General features: G+C 32.4%; 1 protein-coding gene across 1 annotated transcript in view; it reads left to right on the top strand.

The window, feature by feature from the left end:
• Positions 1-20,278, top strand: part of LOC123668488 (vacuolar protein sorting-associated protein 13B) — a 78,671-nt gene that overhangs the window by 2,005 nt on the left and 56,388 nt on the right. The window contains exons 5-21 of the mRNA XM_045602220.1: positions 80-218; positions 6,485-6,684; positions 7,162-7,334; positions 9,480-9,662; positions 10,086-10,235; positions 10,691-10,872; positions 11,204-11,334; positions 11,633-11,846; positions 12,176-12,405; positions 13,022-13,153; positions 13,588-13,707; positions 16,396-16,453; positions 16,713-16,867; positions 17,070-17,146; positions 17,801-17,926; positions 18,381-18,577; positions 19,887-19,990. Coding sequence (XP_045458176.1) covers positions 80-218; positions 6,485-6,684; positions 7,162-7,334; positions 9,480-9,662; positions 10,086-10,235; positions 10,691-10,872; positions 11,204-11,334; positions 11,633-11,846; positions 12,176-12,405; positions 13,022-13,153; positions 13,588-13,707; positions 16,396-16,453; positions 16,713-16,867; positions 17,070-17,146; positions 17,801-17,926; positions 18,381-18,577; positions 19,887-19,990 — 2,571 coding nt within the window. The remainder of the gene's footprint in view (positions 1-79; positions 219-6,484; positions 6,685-7,161; positions 7,335-9,479; positions 9,663-10,085; positions 10,236-10,690; positions 10,873-11,203; positions 11,335-11,632; positions 11,847-12,175; positions 12,406-13,021; positions 13,154-13,587; positions 13,708-16,395; positions 16,454-16,712; positions 16,868-17,069; positions 17,147-17,800; positions 17,927-18,380; positions 18,578-19,886; positions 19,991-20,278) is intronic.

The raw sequence follows: 20,278 nt of genomic DNA, 5'->3' as shown, positions 1-20,278 counted from the left end.
TATCTATTTAAAATTCTGTTATGTTGAAATGTGTATATTTATGTAAATATCAAAGTACAGTGATAACGATTTTTAACAGATATTGATCAAAGTCTGCCAGTAATTAGGAGACTAGTCCGTCTTGATGATCTCACTCTATGTCTGGATAAGACAGATTCTGACGGCAAGATCAGATTCTATCATGAGCCACTCCTGTATCGTTGTCAACTGGATTTAAGGTATTTATTATATTTTATACACTAGCTCTGCCCGCGACTTCGTCCGCGTGGAATTTAACAAAAGTTATTGTTCAGTTTGCAGTTATAAAAAAAAAAAAAAACTAAAATAAAAGTAGCTTAAGTTACAAACAGACAGACAGGCAAAAATTGTAAAAAATGTAATTATCGTAGTGATTATTATATTTTTAACCGACTTCCAAAAAGGAGGAGGTTCTCAATTCGACTGTATTTTTTTTTTAATGTATGTTACTTCAGAACTTGTGACTGGGTGGACCGATTTCGACAATTTTGTTTTTAATCGAAAGATGGTGTGTGTTATTTGGTCCCATTTAAATTTATTTGAGATCTAACAACTACTTTTCGAGTTGTATCTAATAATGCGTTTTTACTTGACTATTTTTTCGTTGACCTACATTGTATTATCGCATAACTTTTTAATTTTTAATTAATCGAAAGCTGATGTTTATCATATAGTCATATTTAAATTTCATTGAGATATGATAACAACTTTTTGAGTAATCTTTGATAACGCGTAGTTACTTGACTATTTTTTCGTCTACCTAAGTCGATGTGCTGTGTGGCTACGGCACTAAAGAATTTAGCCACCCCCTCTCTTCCCGTGGGTGTCGTAAGAGGCGACTAAGGGATAACAAGGTTCCACAACCACCATGGAACTTAAGAAGCCGACCGATGGCGGGATAACCATCCAACTGCTGGCTTTGAAATACACAGGCCGAAGACGGGCAGCAGCGTCTTCGGTGCGACAAAGCCAGTACTGCGGTCACCAACCCGCCTGCCCAGCGTGGTGACTATGGGCAAAACACATGAGTTCACGTTATTTTTGGCGTAAACTTGTGGAGGCCTATGTCCAGCAGTGGACTGTATAGGCTGTAATGATAAGTCGATGTAATTAAAGTCGGTTTTTTTCGTTGCGAGCAAATACAATTATTAAGCTTTACATTAATGTTTATTATGTTTTCATTAATAAAATACCAACTTTTTGTGATCTCATGTTGTTCTTAGTCACAAATAGTTCATGCAATTCCTAACACGTTGATATGACGTCATATACCTAAATTGTGTGTATGTCCGTAGCTTTAAATTTGTAGTCATGATATTAAGTGGTCTTAACAACTTATTTTCGGTTAAAATTTTAATATTTTAAAGCTATGTCGTGGATCTTATGATTATTTTAAATAATAATTAATTTATACGTATCTTTTTAGTTAAATTGTTATTAATCGAAGCAGCTAACAATAAATTGGTTTTTTCATTTTGATTATGATTAGTTGTAATTATTGAAATTGTTTTATTTGACCAACATTTTCATTTTATATTATATTTTATAAATATAGTGAAATTGACATTTGTTATTTATATTAATTGTTGAATTGTTTTTAATAGCGTGAACGGTCTAGCATAAATAATGACGCTATAGAAATTTTGTTACGTAATTTTGAAAGTTACAGTTACTAAAAGTTTTTTAATAACACATAGATATTAAGCTAAAAATCAATAATGCATGCCCAGGACGAACCTGCGCAATTTGAACAGCCCTTTGGTCGATAAAGTTGTTTTCAGGAACGCATTCAATTCACGTAATTAATGCGTTTCTGTAAGCTGATTGATATGAAACGTAATTTTAACCTTCAATGATAAATTGTAATAATTGAAATTATTTTATTTTTCCTGTCTCTATTTAACATGTGTTCAAAATGTAAATTTTAAAATTGTGATTTTAAATTAAATTAATTTTAAAATTAAAGTATATTTGTATTTGAAGTACAAACTTTCGTTATGATTCTGTAGATAATTATCATTAACTTTAAAAATAATAATACATTAATAATGGTTATCTTTGTATCGAAAAACTTTTAATTCGAGGGTAGTCTTAAATAAATTTGCAGAGATACGTTATTAATTATGACGACGCGTTGTTGCAATGGTAACAGCACTTGCTTCGATCCCCGTTCAGGATAAACATTTCTATCGAATATAGTCATAAACATTTCTATCTGTCGTAGTCTAGGCGTATGTATTGCGTGTTTTTCCGAACTCCAAAACTGGATAAAATTTTACCGGGGGCCGTTAGTGCGAAGTGTTAATAAGCATTCATTAAATTATCATTATATGTACGATTGCAATGTTACTAAAGACATTTCATAAAAAGTTGAGTTTATTTTCGGTTCTCGGTTACATTCATATTCAATAATTGTGTTTGCAGACAAACGAAAAAAAAAACCGACTTCAATTACATCGACAAGTAATACAACGTAGATCGACGAAAAAATAGTCAAGTAACTACGCGTTATCAAATTTTACTCAAAAATTGGTTATCAGATCTCGATAAAATTTAAATGTGACCACATGATAAACATCAGCATTTGATTAAATTAAAAGTTATCAAAATCGGTACATTCAGTAAAAAGTTATGCGGATTTTTGAGAGTTTCCCTCGATTTATCTGGGATCCCATCATCAAATCCTGGTTTCCTTATCATGGTATAAAACTAGGGATATCTCCTTTCCAACAAAAAAAGAATTATCAAAATCGGTACATCCAGTAAAAAGTTATGTGGTATAATAATACAACGTAGGTCGACGAAAAAAGCGTCAACTAAAAACGCATTATTAGATATGTATAACTCGAAAAGTAGCTGTTAGATCTCAAATAAATTTAAATGGGACCAATTGGCACACACCACCTTTCGACTAATAAAAAATTTGTCGAAATCGGTCCACCCGGTCAAAAGTTCTGATGTATAATACATAAAAAAAATAGTCGAATTGAGAACCTCCTCCTTTTTTGGAAGTCGGTTAAAAATATTACTGATCTTGTTTAATAATATTTCTAATTCATAGTTTCTTGGTTTAATGTTATTATAGCTACAGACGCTTGGGGTTACACTAACAGTTGCGCGTTAAATCTCTGCTTATGACTAGTTTTTAAATACATACATTCTATTATACATACTTCTAATACATATGTTCTTCATACACACGTTCTAGTGGTACGTTTAGACTACGACAGAAATTTCGACATAAATGTCAGACATTAATGTCTGTACTGCTTACACTTGTACGTATTTTTTGTGTCTGAGTAGTGTCTATTTGTAAGTGTACGGAAATTGTGTCCGAGCTGTTCACACGCAATCTGGTTAGTAATGCTCGGTCAGCATGAATAAACGTCTATTTAACTATTAAAATTTTCAAACTAAGGAAATACGAGTACTCGAATCTCGCGAGAAGCTTTTCTATCATATAAATTATGTAATGACTTTAGAAGTAGATAGAAAAATTTTTAAAGTAATTTTTTTTCATTTTAGCGCATTCAAATAAAAGCTTGTTTTTTAAAAAGGATTTTTAATTTTAATTTATTGATCATGATTATGATAAATAGATGATTTATTTTGTTATTTATTTTTAGGAGACAGTTATCATTAACTTAGTTATTTATTTCGTATACAAGTCTCAACAATTTAATTAATAATTTCGGAATGTAGTTTTTTTTTTTTGAAATATATAGACTAGCGCTGACTCCAATGTCACCTGATGGTAAGTGAAGATGCAGCTTAATATGGTGCACGCTTGCCTAGAAGATGCCTATTCACTCTTGATTTTAAGATACCCAAGTTATAATTAGTTGGAAAAACGGAAACCTGAAGTGCATTCCAAATTTTTGCGGTGCGTATTAAGAATAACGAGGCAAAGCGCTTAGTGCGAGATCGTGGAATTTCAACCACGTAGCGGTGCAGACACTTGCGATGCCTTGCGGTTCGGTGGAAAAAAGGTGATGGTGGAACTAAATTGTATAGTTCTTGAGCATCTCTCCGAAATATATCCTGGAAAAAACCCACAGACAGGCAACCTTGCGCCGATGTTCCAGATTTTGAAGTCTAGAGTTAACCAGCGATTCGTCAACGACGATTCTTCTGGCACGTCGATCCACAGAATCCAAAGCAGCAAGCTGAAACTTGGCAGAGCTATTCCATAAGTGGCTTCAGTACTCCATGCATGATCGAACTTGTGCTTGGTACAGAGTAAGAAGCTGTTCCGGTGTGAAGTACTGCCTGACTTTATTGAGGATACCAAGTTTCTTAACAGCAGTTTTTGCCTAGGATTCTATCCATTGTCCGAAGTTCATATTAGACAAGATATTAATGCCTAGAAGATCAATACTATCGGTGATCGTTACAGATACACCTCGGAAAGTCGTAAAATTTATTCTATAAAATAAAATATACAAACAACGTAAAGTCAAACTTAAGTTTATATTGTGAAAGATCTATTTGCCATAAAATATCTAACTATTACCCAACAAAAGAAATGGGCGGTCGCAAACAAAGTGCAGGTACGTTACCATATTGGTTTATTAAGATTGAGTGTGCAACGATCACCGATACGCGCTAGCGGAAGCGGTTCGGAGCCGGACTTGTCATCTATATCCCGGTATGATGCGTTTGTCGGCCAAAGAAAGTTGCCCGATATAGAAGTAGACATAGATAGCGAACTTGGTATAATATGGTTTCTTTGTTAGAAAAATGTACCGAAAACCAAAATATACAGATTGAAATGTTGATCGGGAGGAGCTAGCTGACATTAAAAAAGAAATTAGATGCATTAAAATTATGAACGAAAACTTGATTCAAGAAAATTTAAAACTACGCAATTAACCATCTGAAATTAGAAGCTCTCATAAAACTATGCAAGAACAAATTATTTTTTTAGAAACTGATTTACACGCATTAAAATCTAGCAAAACCGACAAACCGCCTGAAAAATCGCTACTCTCATGTAATGAAGACACTGTATTAGAAATACAACAACGAATTGAGCGACAAAAAAAAATTGTAATTGCGGGTATACATGAATTACAAAATAACAACTTGGAACAAAGACAAAGTTACGACCGTGATGAAGTAATAAAATTGACTAAATCCATTTTTAGCGAATGCCCAGATCCAATTAAATTCTTTAGATTAGGCAAAAATAAGCCTGGAAAAAACCGCTTACTTACCGACCGACTCCCAAAAAAGGAGCAGGTTCTCAATTCGATTGTATTTTTTTACCGACTTCCAAAAAAGGAGGAGGTTCTCAATTCGACAGTATTTTTTATTTTTTATTTTTATTTTTATGTATGTTACATCAGAACTTTTGACCGGGTGGACCGATTTCGACAATTTTTTTTTAATCGAAAGGTGGTGTGTGCCAATTGGTCCCATTTAAATTTATTTGAGATCTAACAACTACTTTTCGAGTTATATCTAATAATGCGTTTTTACTTGACGCTTTTTTCGTCGACCTACGTTGTATTATACCGCATAACTTTCTACTGGATGTACCGATTTTGATAATTCTTTTTTTGTTGGAAAGGGGATATCCCTAGTTTGGTACCGTGATAAGGAAACCAGGATCTGGTGATGGGATCCCAGAGAAATCGAGGGAAACTCTCGAAAATCCGTAATAACTTTTTACTGGGTATACCGATTTTGATAATTTTTGATTTAATCGAAAGCTGATGCTCGATAAAATCTTCATGTGGTCACATATAAATTTTATCGAGATCTGATAACTACTTTTTGAGTTATCTTTGATAACGCGTAGTTGCTTGACTATTTTTTCGTCAATCTACGTTGTATTACTTGTCGATGTAATTGAAGTCGGTTTTTTTTTCGTTTGCGAGCAAACACAATTATTTATTTTTATTTTTATGTATGTTACATCAGAGCTTTTGACCGGGTGGACCGATTTCGACAATTTATTTTTTTAATCGAAAGGTGGTGTGTGTCAATTGGTCCCATTTAAATTTATTTGAGATCTAACAACTACTTTTCGAGTTATATCTAATAATGCGTTTTTACTTGACGCTTTTTTCGTCGACCTACGTTGTATTATACCGCATAACTTTTTACTGGGTGTACCGATTTTGATGGTTTTTAATTTAATCGAAAGCTGTTGTTTATTATGTCGTCACATTTAAATTTCTACGAGATCTGATCACAACTTTTAGAGTAATCTTTGATAACGCGTATTAACTTGACTATTTTTTCGTCCACCTACGTTGTATTTATTACTTTTCAATTTAAATGAAGTCGCTTTCTTTTCGTTTGCGAGCAAACACAATGATTTCCTATAATGACAATATTATTAAGTAATCATTAAGTAATCATTAAGCTAGACTACACGTTTGTAAAAATATAAACTATGTAATAATGTTTAATACAGGTATGTTTCTCTTGAGAACTAAGTAAATATTACCTATTTTAGGGTATTAACAAGACTTGTATCAGCTAATACTCGTCGAGCACAGAGTTTAAGCGTCCAGTTGCTCTCCAGCCGACTGGCGTGGGGGGTTAATAGTGAACAACTAGTACTTCTACTACGTTTGTTAAGAGAAAGAACGCTTCTTGACACGAAGTCACCTCCACCTGGCCCTAAGCAATCGAACGTACCAGCAGCACCGTTACGTTAGTATTATGATCATTTTGTAATTTTTTTTGATCTACCCACTGTGCTACGGAGAACGATTGGAGCTGGAAACACCCAGTTGTTACAAAAAGATAGCGATCGTAACTCATAGTAGGGATTAAAGCCACCTATTCGTAGTCGAGCAGCGTGGAATATTAAGCCGCGACACTTCTACTATATGGGGAAAGCGACCTCAGATGTTCTCAAAGAATACTTTCTTAATCTCAGAAGTTTTTAAACAAATTTAAAACAACTTCGTTATTTGTTGTTTAACTAAATTGATATATTTTTCCTTTATTTTTAATAGCAATATGATTTTACTGATTTCGTCGCTTTTACTGTAATATAAACTTTATCCTGAGAATACCGAACGCAAAAAATAGAATTATTAATTTCGGTACAGTTCGAAAATTATAATTATACTGACACTTCGACGATTCATATACGAGTATATTATGTTAATTTTAATTGTTCAGATGTAACAGCATCAACATCAGCGGAACCGGCTCGTACCGAGAGTTGGTCGGAGTGGGCTTGGTCCTGGTTGCCGGCATGGGATAGAGAGGATGTGGATGAAAGCCCAGTACCCGCCACCCCTATACCGATCGCCTTCACTGCGCATTTCGATCAAGTCTCACTCGTGTTTAAGGTTCGTATGAGGATAAGGAAAGGCAATGGGGCCTGATGTCGGACAAATGTCCTTATTGGGGTAGGGCTCAGCAGGAAGTATCCTGCTCGAAATCTGTAACAGTGAGGAGCAAAGAAATATATTAGTCCCTATTAAAAAGATTCATTGAGCTGACTTAAAAAATGACGAAGTTATACATAGGTTCCTTGTATTGTTCATTGTCTCAGATCTAAAACTTCTTGAGATTGTATTTACTATTCGCGAATCTCTTATTATTTATATGTTGAAATTAGTGACGTCATCAAAACATCTAAATAATATGTTTATCGATATCGATATTTCATATCATTCATATATTTTTTACATTTTACAGCTTGATAACTCTGTCGGTTGTTAATGATTAGTTTGTGTTTCATTATCTAATTTATTAAGCATATCTTCGTATGTATTACTTTTTTGTAACGTTTCTTTGTAGTGTACAATAAAGAGTATTTATTATTATTATTATTATTATTAAGCATAATGATAATAAAAAGATATTGTCTAAAGAAATTTTGTAATATTTTACTAAAATACTAACAAACCAAGAATAATAGTGCCCATGTGTATTTAATCATGAACGTCTCCTTCTATGCGTATCTTTTGCAACACAAAAGAATTGTTTCTTTTTTCTCATTTTTTTTTTGTGAATGGCTGATCCTATATCACCGTCCAAGAATAAACCGTCAATGACGATGAAGACGTCATTTTTTAAATCAACAGGGAAATACTGTCAGCATTCTTGCGATTATCCCTAGTCAATATAACTTATAATTAATAAATAAAATAAATGAAAAGTACCGATTAATATTGAGAATAACATAATATATGCAGATGCAAGCTATCCTAATTTAACCGAGGACCAACTTAATAAGCTTGAGCGACTTCAGAATCTTGCCATCCTGTTCATATTTTGCTTACGCAAATTTGACCATGTTTCTAAATTTCGTTCCAAGCTCAAGTGGCTTCCTATACGCCTTCGCCGGACCTTCGAGGTATATAAATTTTCCTTTTTATTTAAAAGCAAAATTTATATACCTCGACGAAACTTCAGAATTAAGATCATTTCGAAGACTTATGCTGGAGCTTCCCGTACATAATTCCAAGTACTTTAGTTAGTCTTTTACTGTTCAAGCTATTAAATTATGGAATAGTCTGCCCTTACCCATAAGGGAGGCTAAAATAACGGTTGACTTTTAAGAAACACGTTAAGGATAACTATCTTAAGATGGAGACGATTTAGTGTTATATGGTGCAATTTCTTTTCATTTTTTGTTCTTTTTATTTATATGTATATTTGTGTTTTTATCATTTCACTTAATTTTTATCTTTAATTTACGTTCATTGCTTACATATTTTATTAGTTTATGATATAATGTTATTATATTTTTACTCTTCTTTTTATTCATTTATGTATTTTCTAAAGGTATTAGAAAGTAAACATTAGTATGTAAGTTTATTATACATCTACACCACCTACCAATTTAGACAATAAGTTTCCTTTTTATGTCTGGGTTGTCTGGAAGAAATGGCTAATTAGCCATAAGTCCGCCCATTGTACTTCACTGTCTGTAACTATCTTTATTTAATTATTTATTTCAAAAGCACACTCACCGCACAAATATAAAAAATGAAAAATTACACAATATATAATACAAAGAATCTGATATGCATGTCACTTACATACACTTACATTACATAACACTTTGGAATACAATTATTAAAAGCACAAAAAATCATAAATAAAATTTAAAATATTTAAACTCTAAATATACCCACATTAATACAGTTCAACACTTAAGATATTAAAAAAAAAAGGAAAGTGACGCTTCATCGTCATCACAACCAAAATAATCAAAATCAAAAATAAAGAACATAATATTATTATCATATACATTAATAAAATTAAACAATTGGATAATTTAATTGAAATAACTAAAGATAGGAAACAATTTATCATTAATTAAATAATTAAGAATAGGGAATCAGTGCTATAAAGTATTAAATAAAATAAAAAAAAAAATAAACGTGCTCGCAGTACACTAGACTGACAGCAGCAGCATATTCTCTCACTTATATTTCAAGCAAAATTAAATGAACAAAAAGATAATTATCTATTTACCACAGATATTAGAAACAGAGGGTACGACTCGCAAACGTGCCCGCAGTATACTTGAACTGACAGCAGCAGACGCAGTCGTAAAGAGCTTCATATGTTTCCCAACACTACTGCGAGTCAATTTCGGAGCTCGGTCGATCACTATCGCCTCACACGGGAGATGTGTTTGCGGTCATCTGGATGCCAATGCTGTAAGTCACATGTACCTACGCTTACGCTTCAGCCTGTAATATCCCACTGCTGGGTATAGGCCTCGTTCACAATGTAGGAGAGGAATCAGATCAGAGCTTAATCCGCCACGCTGCTCCGATACGGGTTGAGTAGTAATTATTAATTGATAAATCACTAACAATCGCTATCGGGGTGTACATGATGAACAACCGGGACTGGCGGCTGAACGATACACGTACCTATATAAATGTAATTATAATTATAAAAAGTGTATGTCTGTTACTGACTTAAATCTCTGACGAGATTTTTTGGGCTATCCTAATAGTGCGTATTTAATGAACCATTTTTGTCTTACTTGTCGATGTAAATTGAAAAAAAAAAATTTTTTTTTTGTTTGCAGGCAAATACAAATATTAAATTTATAAAAATGTTAATATATACAGGTACAAGGCGAGCCGACGATACACTTAAATAAAATAGAAACAGTTAACGAAGAGCCATGGAGTTGGGTGGACGAGGAACTGACCGAGCAAAGTATCGAGCGAGCGGTAGCGGTCAATGAGGATGTGCAGTTCGACGAAGTTGTCGACGAGGTGAGATAGACTTAAGTCCAGTCCTTGTACTCCATAAACTATTCGTTAATTCATCACTTAGTTGTTACCATTCTAAACGTAAAAAAATAAAAACTACATACCTTGCTACGTTATAGAAACAAAAAGAAAAATGGTATTTAGTTCTTTTTATATACTGTGGATAACGGATTTGCTTTAAACCGTAATTTTATTCACAGTGAGCAGTTAGATAAGACGTAAAAAAATACAAAAAAACAACGTTTTCATGTGGACATTTTGTAATGATAACATTTTTAGATTTTTAATGAGTAATATATATATATTATACCTATTGCGTAATTTTAGGTCTAAATTAGAGAATTTATTGTAAATGCATTCTTATGTAAAATAAATATAAAGAAAAAATCGTAATATAATACATGTAATACCAGTAATTTACTTTTGTGGAATATCACATATATTTCCATCTCTTGTAGCCACAAGAGCTTCCCGAAAGACTATTTAACATAAATCGTTTCGCTGAGCAAGCGCAAGAGAAACTCGACGAGTTCTGGCTTAAAATGGCACCTGTTATTTACTTCGAGTATAGTCATGAGAGGGCGCCGCCGACGGAATATATTAATCCGTATGACAATCCTCCTAGAAACTTTCAATATAGGTAAGTATATGTTAAGCCCTACTTGATTGTTTAAATTTGTTTAGTCAAATGCTAAGTTATTATTATTATTAAGTAAAATAATGACTGTAACGTTTTACTTTTGAGTAAATTTTCGTTTTGCTCCGTTGAATACCGATACCGATAGATTGATTAATTTTAATTTTCTTGATAAACAGATTTACGCATTATTATTTCTTGTACAGCAGAAATCAATTTCCTAAACAAATAATGATTATTGATAATGCAGCTAAAATTTTATCGCAGATTTGGTTTATGTGTTGTCAAAAAATTTAAAAGTTATCTTAATTCATATAATATTTTACTTTTTTAGCGATTGGATCGAAGAATGCAGTTTGAAAGTAACAGTTCGACCGATTTTGATCAGCGTATCAACAGGACTGCTTCATCGTATAGCAGTTGTTAGGAAAGCGTTTGAAGAAGTTCCCGCTGTCGAAGAAATAGGTAAATTCAATGATACACCCAAGGAAATAATTACACACAATTTACATAATAATACACAAGTACAAGATTTTTTTTACAAGTTTCTTGATAGACTTGGTAGAGGTTAGTTATTTCAGAGAGTATGTAAATGGTAGTCACAGGAGAGTATTGGCAATTTATGGGAATGATTATTATATGTGCAAATATGAACAAGAGAGAAAGTCGTACAAATATATAATGTAACTGTAATCCATATTCGGTACTAATAATTATTATATGTTCGAAGAATATTGAAATTTACAACATCACAATTTTCCAGAACTTCCGATGCGAACACTAACGGTGGAGGAGTGCGACGCGCTATCAGAGAACTTGCCAGTACGTCACACGGGTATCGACGTGGAGGGGTTGCGGATTCGATTCATACCGTCCGCACATTCAATCATAGAGCGGTCGACGAGGGCGCCACTAGTACTCGATGTTCAACTACCCTCGGCATCGGTTATGATCAGTGCTCCTCTCTACCCTCATAGGTAATAAGCTTTCGGATAGTTAAAAGGTTTCGGATACCTTACAGCGACCATGGTCAGTCCTCCCGTGACCATGGCTGCTGTAAAGTATCTGAAACGTCAGGCATTTACAAAACTTAATAAACTACCTTACAGCGACCATGGCTGCTGTAAAGTATCTGAAACGTCAGGCATTTACAAACCTTAACAAACCGCGATAAAATCCGAAAAAGTTGTTTCACTACAGTTAAGATGTTAGAACAAAGTGAACATATTCCTATAAATTATACGAGACAAGATAAATAATAATAAATAATAATATAATATAATAATTTTATTATATTTTTTTATAGAGTGTGTTCAGCGGCTTGCCAGATTCTCGAAGACTCAGGGCCACTATTCCAAGGAGCTCGTTTACATATAACATTCGAGTCAACGATACAAATAGGCATCAGTTCCCCCGACGAAGACGTCCCTCGACCCTGTGGTAGAACTGACGTACGTTTTGTGACTCACTCGCTACTGAACAGGAGTTACTTCAAAGGACCGGAGACGGTTTTATTTGGATACACGGCGAGGATACGTACGTGTCTCTATCTATGTATCTCCGTCTATATATTATTTTTATTTGTGTCTGTAGTTTTCATAATAAAGGCGAGGTCCGTCGTTTTCAGTACTATTGAAATTTGTAAATCTTTAACTTGTCAAAGTTATATATTGTAATGAAATACCGCATACGTTTTCGTTTTTGTTTAGAACTCATATGACCTCATTATGCGTTTATAGTTTGATACCACAATTACATTGAAATGATTCTCAAAGTGCACATCAACTATACAGGATTACTTGTAATATGTCACGATCCCTTTAAGGGGTTGTCAGGAGGGGTATGGGCAATCACAGAAAAATATTTCAAAAAATCCATGTTCACCTATTTTAGATTTTTTTTTTTAATTTAATTATTACTGGTGAAAACCTCCCCGAATCTATCACTTTAAAGGGCATTAAAAAAAATTGACGAATATTCGTAAAATCTTCATAGAATGATAAACAATATTCTAAATAATAATAAATAACAACAAACATAACGATAACTTATTGAATTTTCAACTCTTGACTCACCAAAGTTAAAAAGAGGAAAATAATGTCTTTGTTTTACAAACTTATGACGTACTGAAAAAAAAATCTATGATTATTAGGAGAAGCAAATATATGCGGATCGGCGGCTCGTTTGCAAGCGGCGTATTATGTCGCTCTATCACTCATTAACGAGAAACTAGCGGAACCTTTACGTAACACCACTCTTGCGAAAGACGCCCTCAACGATGAAGGTAATTCATACGTTCTAGAATATTCTAGAATTATAACATTATTTTTTTATATAATTTAATATAACTGAAAGAAAAGAGAGTATATTATTTATATGAGACAAAAGGTGGAATCGTTTTGTTAACTTTATAAAATGCGCTGTATATAGCATTTTTATGTACCGCTTTTTTTCTATATACATAAGTTATTGAATAATTAATATAGTGATTTGTTTTGAACGATTAGATATAGGTCGTCCCGTTTCTTAATAATATTTAACGTGTAATTATGGTTTTATTAATATTTTGAATTATATTGAATTCGTTTTTATCCCTAGAAATTAATTAAACAAATTAACTAAACTCAAATAGTTTATAAAAATATATATATATATATATATATATATATATATATATATATATATATAACAAAATTATAATTTTTTTATTTCTTCTAGCATATGTAGCGGTCGACATTACACTAGAAGAACTACTGATGCGTAGATTCGCAACCAGTAATGTAAACACTCATTTCGTATCGATCAACTCTATTAAGGCCACCGCGTTTCATTTTCCTGGTAAGCTTTTTATAATTGAAATGTGAAGTGTATTTAAACATCTTAACCAGAGGCGGCTTTAGTCAATATAGCGCCCGGGCTTAATTTATTCCGTGGCTCCCTTAAAAATTATATATATCGCGGGCTTCAAGCCAGAGGGGCGTATTAAAAAAAATGCGTTTTTTTTTTATTACGTCAATCATTTCTAAGTTTATCAATACACCACCTCTGTTTTTTTCTTAACTGTAGGTAAATTATTTTAGAAAATATTAATAAAATACTTTTAGGCTTATAACTGAAGTCAGATATTATTTTCATGCCAGAAAGTCGTACCGTGGTCGTAACCACGAATGATGAATTGTGTATCGAACCATAAAGACGTCCGTATATACGATTTGATACGATTATCGATTTTTATATCACCTACCAATATAATGTCGTACCTACAGTATATGTACACCTACCAGTATAAGTTGCATGAATTTCACAATTCATAATGCAGCGACTAAACAAGGTTATTGTTATTTTTGGCCGGAATATGAAGGCAATCGCGGATCGAACGAAGTATCAACGTGTCTCTATAGTTATATTTCAAACCTCTCCAACGTCGATCACCTAATATCATTTTCTGACTGCTGTCCAGGGCAGAATAGAAATTCTGTGCTTGTTGCTATGCTAAATTATATCATAACATCACCTGAAAATGAAATTAGAGTCATTGACTATAAATTCCTTGAACCCGGTCACACCTACATGGAGTGCGACAACATGCACTCGACAATTGAACGAGCTTCTGAGTATGCCAAAATCTACACCCCTGATGACTGGCAAAATGTCATACGACTAGCCCGTAAAGACAAACCATATAATGTTCACGTTATGGAACACACAGATTTTTTGGATTTCAAATCACTGCGAAGTACTATTATTCCAAATGCAATTAAAGCCACTGATGGAACTGTTTTGCAATGGGCTAACGTAAGATGGTTACGATTAAATAAAGATATTCCCCATTCGTTTTATTTCAAATTTGATTACTGGGAAGAATTCAAAGAGGTAAAGTTAAAGGAGAGAGTGACAAGATCGGAACGTAATTCGCATCTTGCAAAACTGTACCCTGGACAAATTTTGTTAAAACAAATAAAACATAGAGATCTGATGGCTATGTGTCAGGATGGGACGATACCCAAGAATCATCACTTCTACTACGAAAAGCTACCTGTTCAGTCTGTATCAGAATCGTTGCCTCAGATTAGGCCTCGTCAAGATGATGACGAATTGGAATTATCTGCAACACGAGCCTCCTATTTAAGACGTCGGTCAGGGAAAAAGAATTAATAAGTACATTTTATAGATGTTTGAACTTCTCTCTTTTTTTATTTATTGGCATTGCAAGCAATTAAAGGGAAAGTACTAAGTGCAACTAAGCTATAATACCCTAGAAATTACGTCATTCGTGTTTTTTATCTTTATAGATTTTTTATAGTAGTTTATGCTATTTAGATAAACTTATTTTCTTTAATACCCACGTTTAATACTGTTCTAAACTTTTAGACTATCATAGATCATTGCAATTCTGGAATGTTGATTAGGACCAAAGAAACAATAATTGTCATTGTAGTACTAGAGTGTTAATTATGCTAAGTTTTTGATTGCTTTTAAATGTTTATTTCTTAAACAAGATCCTTTTATAATAATAGTATTTTAAATAATTATGCTAAGATTTTGATTGCTTTTAAAAGTTGATTTGTTAAACAAGTTCCTTTTATAATAATAATATTTTAAATAATTATGCTAAGATTTTGATTGCTTTTAAAAGTTTATTTGTTAAACAAGTTCCTTTTATAATAATAATATTTTAAATAATTATGCTAAGATTTTGATTGCTTTTAAAAGTTGATTTGTTAAACAAGTTCCTTTTATAATAATAATATTTTAAATAATTATGCTAAGATTTTGATTGCTTTTAAAAGTTGATTTGTTAAACAAATTCCTTTTATAATAATAATAATATTTTAAACTATTTTTGTGTCTTCTTTTATTTAACTACCATCGAAATTAACCCTAAATAGTCTTTACGTCTGTCTTAGAATAAAACTAATTTTATAGTTTTGACAAGCCAGATGGACGTGTAATCTTTAAAAATGGTAGAAATACTACATTTAATGAAATAATAAATATTTATTAATGACATTTTACGATACTTGTGCTAAGTTCAGATGTTTTTTTAAATATTTCATTGTATATAAAAGTTTTGTATTATACGTCCATCCGATAAAAGCATTTTCTGAGAAAAAATGACCTACGGTTTGCCTAAAACTGTCGAGCCAAATAGAAATAAGTGCAATATTGCAAGTTTTTAAATACTTACAAAAAAAATGAGCGTTTCACGTTCTTATGGAAGTACTTTCATAGACACATGTAAATTTTTAGCTAAAGAGATACATTGAAAAAAAAGTTATTAAGTTTTTTTGGTCTCCTGAAAAATAGGGGTATTGCTTATACGCCCCTCTGTCCTGAAGCCCGCGATATATATATATATTATTTCATCCATTACAAATATTAACAATATCTATTGATTGTTGTTTTTTTTTACATTTATATACATTTTATGCTCTTGCGGACACTGAACGACTGAAGGTAACTAAAGCCGCCCATGTTCTTATCATTATTTAAGTTTTATTAATTATAATTAAAAATATTTTTCAGTAGGAGGCGAATTGAAACAAGCGTGGATATTTTCTGGTCCAGACTCACCAACTGTTACGTAAGTTTTATTTTATTATATCATATATCTTTCGATGGCTTTGTCAGTGTGTATTAATTGGTCAGCAATATTTTTTTCCCTTGATAAGATGTCCATTAAAATTATATTTATCAAAAAAAAAGAGAAGTTAAACCAAATAAATAAACCAAAGTCAAGTTCAACTTTCTTCGAAATTACGGTTTTTCCTTTTATATACTGCCTTTGTACGTGATTCTTTTAGAGATTAATGAGGGATTTCTGAATGTTTTGTCTGTTTTAGGCCATATTTGGAAGGATCGTTCCAATGGTGCAACGAACCCAACGCTACAGACTCGATAGAGTTTATCAAATTATCCGTTCAACCCACTGCGTTGAGCCTTGATCCATTGTTAGTCTCCTGGTTGAGCTACAGATACAAACTAATACCTATAGCCGGTAATTTTTTTTATTTAATAAAAAGTTTATTGTACTTTAATATACTTTTAAACAGACACATCATTCTATTTTGAAAATCAATTCTTGGAATTAACATATCTTAGAAACTTTTTCTTCTTCATAATCATCAAAAAATAGTATGAAAAAGGAAATATTTTATTGTATTTATTTTGAAAATTTTAAGTGTTATTTACATTTGCAGAATCCGTACACCAAATTCCAAGTATTAAAACTATATCATCAACACAGTACTTGTCCCGGAGACGAGCCACGCCGCCTGTGAGTAGATTTAGAAAATACATACGCATAAGATTCATTGTACAATACTTAAAACTACTAGTATAAAGAAAAAGTTCTTAAAAAAAAGGTTTGTAAAGTGACTATAGAAGAGCACTACGTTATTTTAACACTATGTTTTTGACTTCTCAAGGATATATAATTTATAAATGTATATTGTATAAAGTTGGGCACATAATAACTAATAATAAAATGCTAAGGTAGGGCACAGCAGGAATGGCCTGCTCAAAATATAGAGCAGCCCGACTGGGGAAGTACCTCGACCTTACTTTTCTTTAGAAGACCACAGCTAAATAATACTGTTTTCAAGCAGTATTGTGTTCCTGTTGGTGAGTAAGGTGACCAGAGCTCCTGGAGTGGGGGGGGGGGGTTGGGTCGGCAACGCGCTTGCGATGCTTCTGGTGTTGCAGGCGTCTATAAGCTACGGTAATCTCTTACCATCGTGTGAGCCGTAAGCTTGTTTGCTGACCTAGTTGTATAAAAAAAAGAATAAGTATTTATTTAACAAAATAAAAAGTAAATATGTATAGAGGAAGTCAATTGTAAGTCAAAATAAATAATAAACAAGTATGTACTAGTGATATTAGTATATAATAATGATAAAACGTCTGTATATATCTTAAAATTGTGTTACAGTCATCAAGCGGTCGAGGAGTCAGTCGGTCCGGTTCTGGTGCGGAGTTAGTACACATTAGACCTAGGAGTTTAGAATCGAGCAGTGAAAGAAGTGAAAAGAAGGAACCCAAGCATCCTCCACAGAAGGTAGATTTAAATTTCTTTGTTTTTTAGAATTATTTCTTTTCTTTTTTTTATATATTAACGTATAGAACTGTATTAGTGAGTCTAATATGGTATATTAAAATAAAAACAACTCGAGTGTTACTTGTTGTACAGGATAATTAAATAGGTCTTCTTTTTTTAAACAAAACTACAAAATTAGTACTGGCACATTTTTACTAGAAACATATTTTTTATAGAGAAAAATTAGATATTGTTATTTATTTACACGCAGTTTCAGACATTCTGTTGTACTTTTTAAAATACTTTTTTTATTTGTTTGCCAAGTGTTCATTATTTGGAATATTGTGACAGGTTTATGTATATTTATATGTAACTGTACTTCTAATTATATTTGACCGTTCTTAATACAAAATTGAATACATGTCTTTTACTTGTTATGCTTCAAAAAAAAAAACCTATATAATATTTCCCATAGAAACCAGAAACTCAAACCTGGAGCAGCGACTATCTGATACGATTATACGAACGCCTCAACCGTTTACTGATTATCGCTGAAGTGGGTTTGGTACAATTGTACGTAGCTTCGACAACAGTGTCGGCCATCGACTGTGCCACTGTTAGAGACGCAATGGAGAGACACGCCACTACTGAGAACAATGTACTAGTTGTAAGGTACGAATATTCTTCTTTTTTTTATTAACCTATTTTAAACAATTGGGGGGAGGTTCTTAATTCCGCTATATTTTTGGAACGAAGTTCCTTACGGCAGGCTTGACATTTGGCTGGGCGACCGAACTGAAAAAAATGTGATACTAAAACCGTAAGAAAAATATATAACGGAAGCGACGTAATATCAGTCACACATTGTATAATATGACGTTTGTAAATCTAAAATATTACTAGTAGACTTTTTTTTAAATTTATTTTGTGTACCTTATAAGTTTACGTGTGAACCGATTTTAATGTTTCTATTTTTAATCGAAAGTTGGGGCTTGTCATGTGGTCCCATTCAAATTTGACGGAGATTTAACGAGTAGTTTTTGAATTATCCTTTATAATGCGTTTTTACTTGACATTTTTTTCGAAACCCTACGCTGTATTTGTCGATGTATAGTGAAGTCGTTTTTTTTTTTCGTTTGCGAATAAACACAATTATTACTCTAACACTACTATGCCTGTCAGTAAACCTCGTTCAGAGATAAACTAAACCTCGTTTAGAAATAAGTTTGCCCTTGCAGTTAGCAAGTAGCAATAATTCAATAATTTGTGAATATTATTTTAAAGTACAATTAAGAACGTGTATTTTTAATTGTGTCGGTTTAAAGTATTGTCCATTGTAAACTGACGTAATCTTGATTTTAATGGAAGAATTAGATTTAAATGTGCTTTGTAGGTGACTTATGAGTACATGTTTATGTATGTATGTTTTTTTTTATGTGATATAAATAAATATTGTTCTTATAAAAAGGAAATTAAAATAACGTTATTTTTATTTTACATTGTACAAATGTTTATACTTCTAAAATTCTACGTTGTCGCACTTAGTAGGGTTTGTGCTTGAGTCTACTTGTATATTTGTTTCATTACACAGTATAAAACAAAGTCGCCTCCGCTGTCTGTATGCTTAGATCTTCAAAACTACGCGACGGATTTTGATGTGGTTATTTTAGTATATAGGGTGATTCCGAAAGAAGGTTTATATTTATAATATATGCGTATAATATGCATAATAATGCATGCATAATATAGTAGAGAAACACTAATAGTTTTTGCAATCGTGCGAAGCCCGAGTGGGTCGCTATATTTAATAAAAATAATTACCAGTAACAGTGAACTGTTACCTATAACACAAGAATTAAGTTGCTCATTATAGGAACAGACGAATTTGTGAATGTTATAACATATTTATTTCACATTTATATTTGATATTTAATTATTACTTATTATATATTTACTTACATAGCATTTTTTTATGTTCTAGTCTCGGACGTATCCTAATGGAATCAAACACTCAACTTGCATACCTATGGGTCGGTGTCAAGCGTGATCGTCCCACACACCACCGACCGAAACGAGATCCTCCTGGTAAGTTTTTAAAATATACAATTGAATAAAAAGTATGAATCGACCAAGTATTAACTTTTAATGTATTCATAAAAATTATAACATAAGGAACATATTACGTTAATTTATTTTATAACTTTCTACTTTAGGAGGTAGTTTTAACCACTAGTAAGTCATTTCCCCCTATTCCATCTACGACAACATTTGAAAGTAATTTCATATATTCGCTTCCAACGGTAATTTGACCAGCAGCGTTTACATTAAAAGACCTTTCGAATGACTGCTCTAGACTTAATCATATAATAACTG

This window comes from Melitaea cinxia, chromosome Z (genome assembly GCF_905220565.1).
Source record: "Melitaea cinxia chromosome Z, ilMelCinx1.1, whole genome shotgun sequence".
NCBI lineage: Eukaryota > Metazoa > Arthropoda > Insecta > Lepidoptera > Nymphalidae > Melitaea > Melitaea cinxia.
Note: the sequence above shows the minus strand (reverse complement) of the source record. Positions and strands in the feature narration are given on the sequence as shown.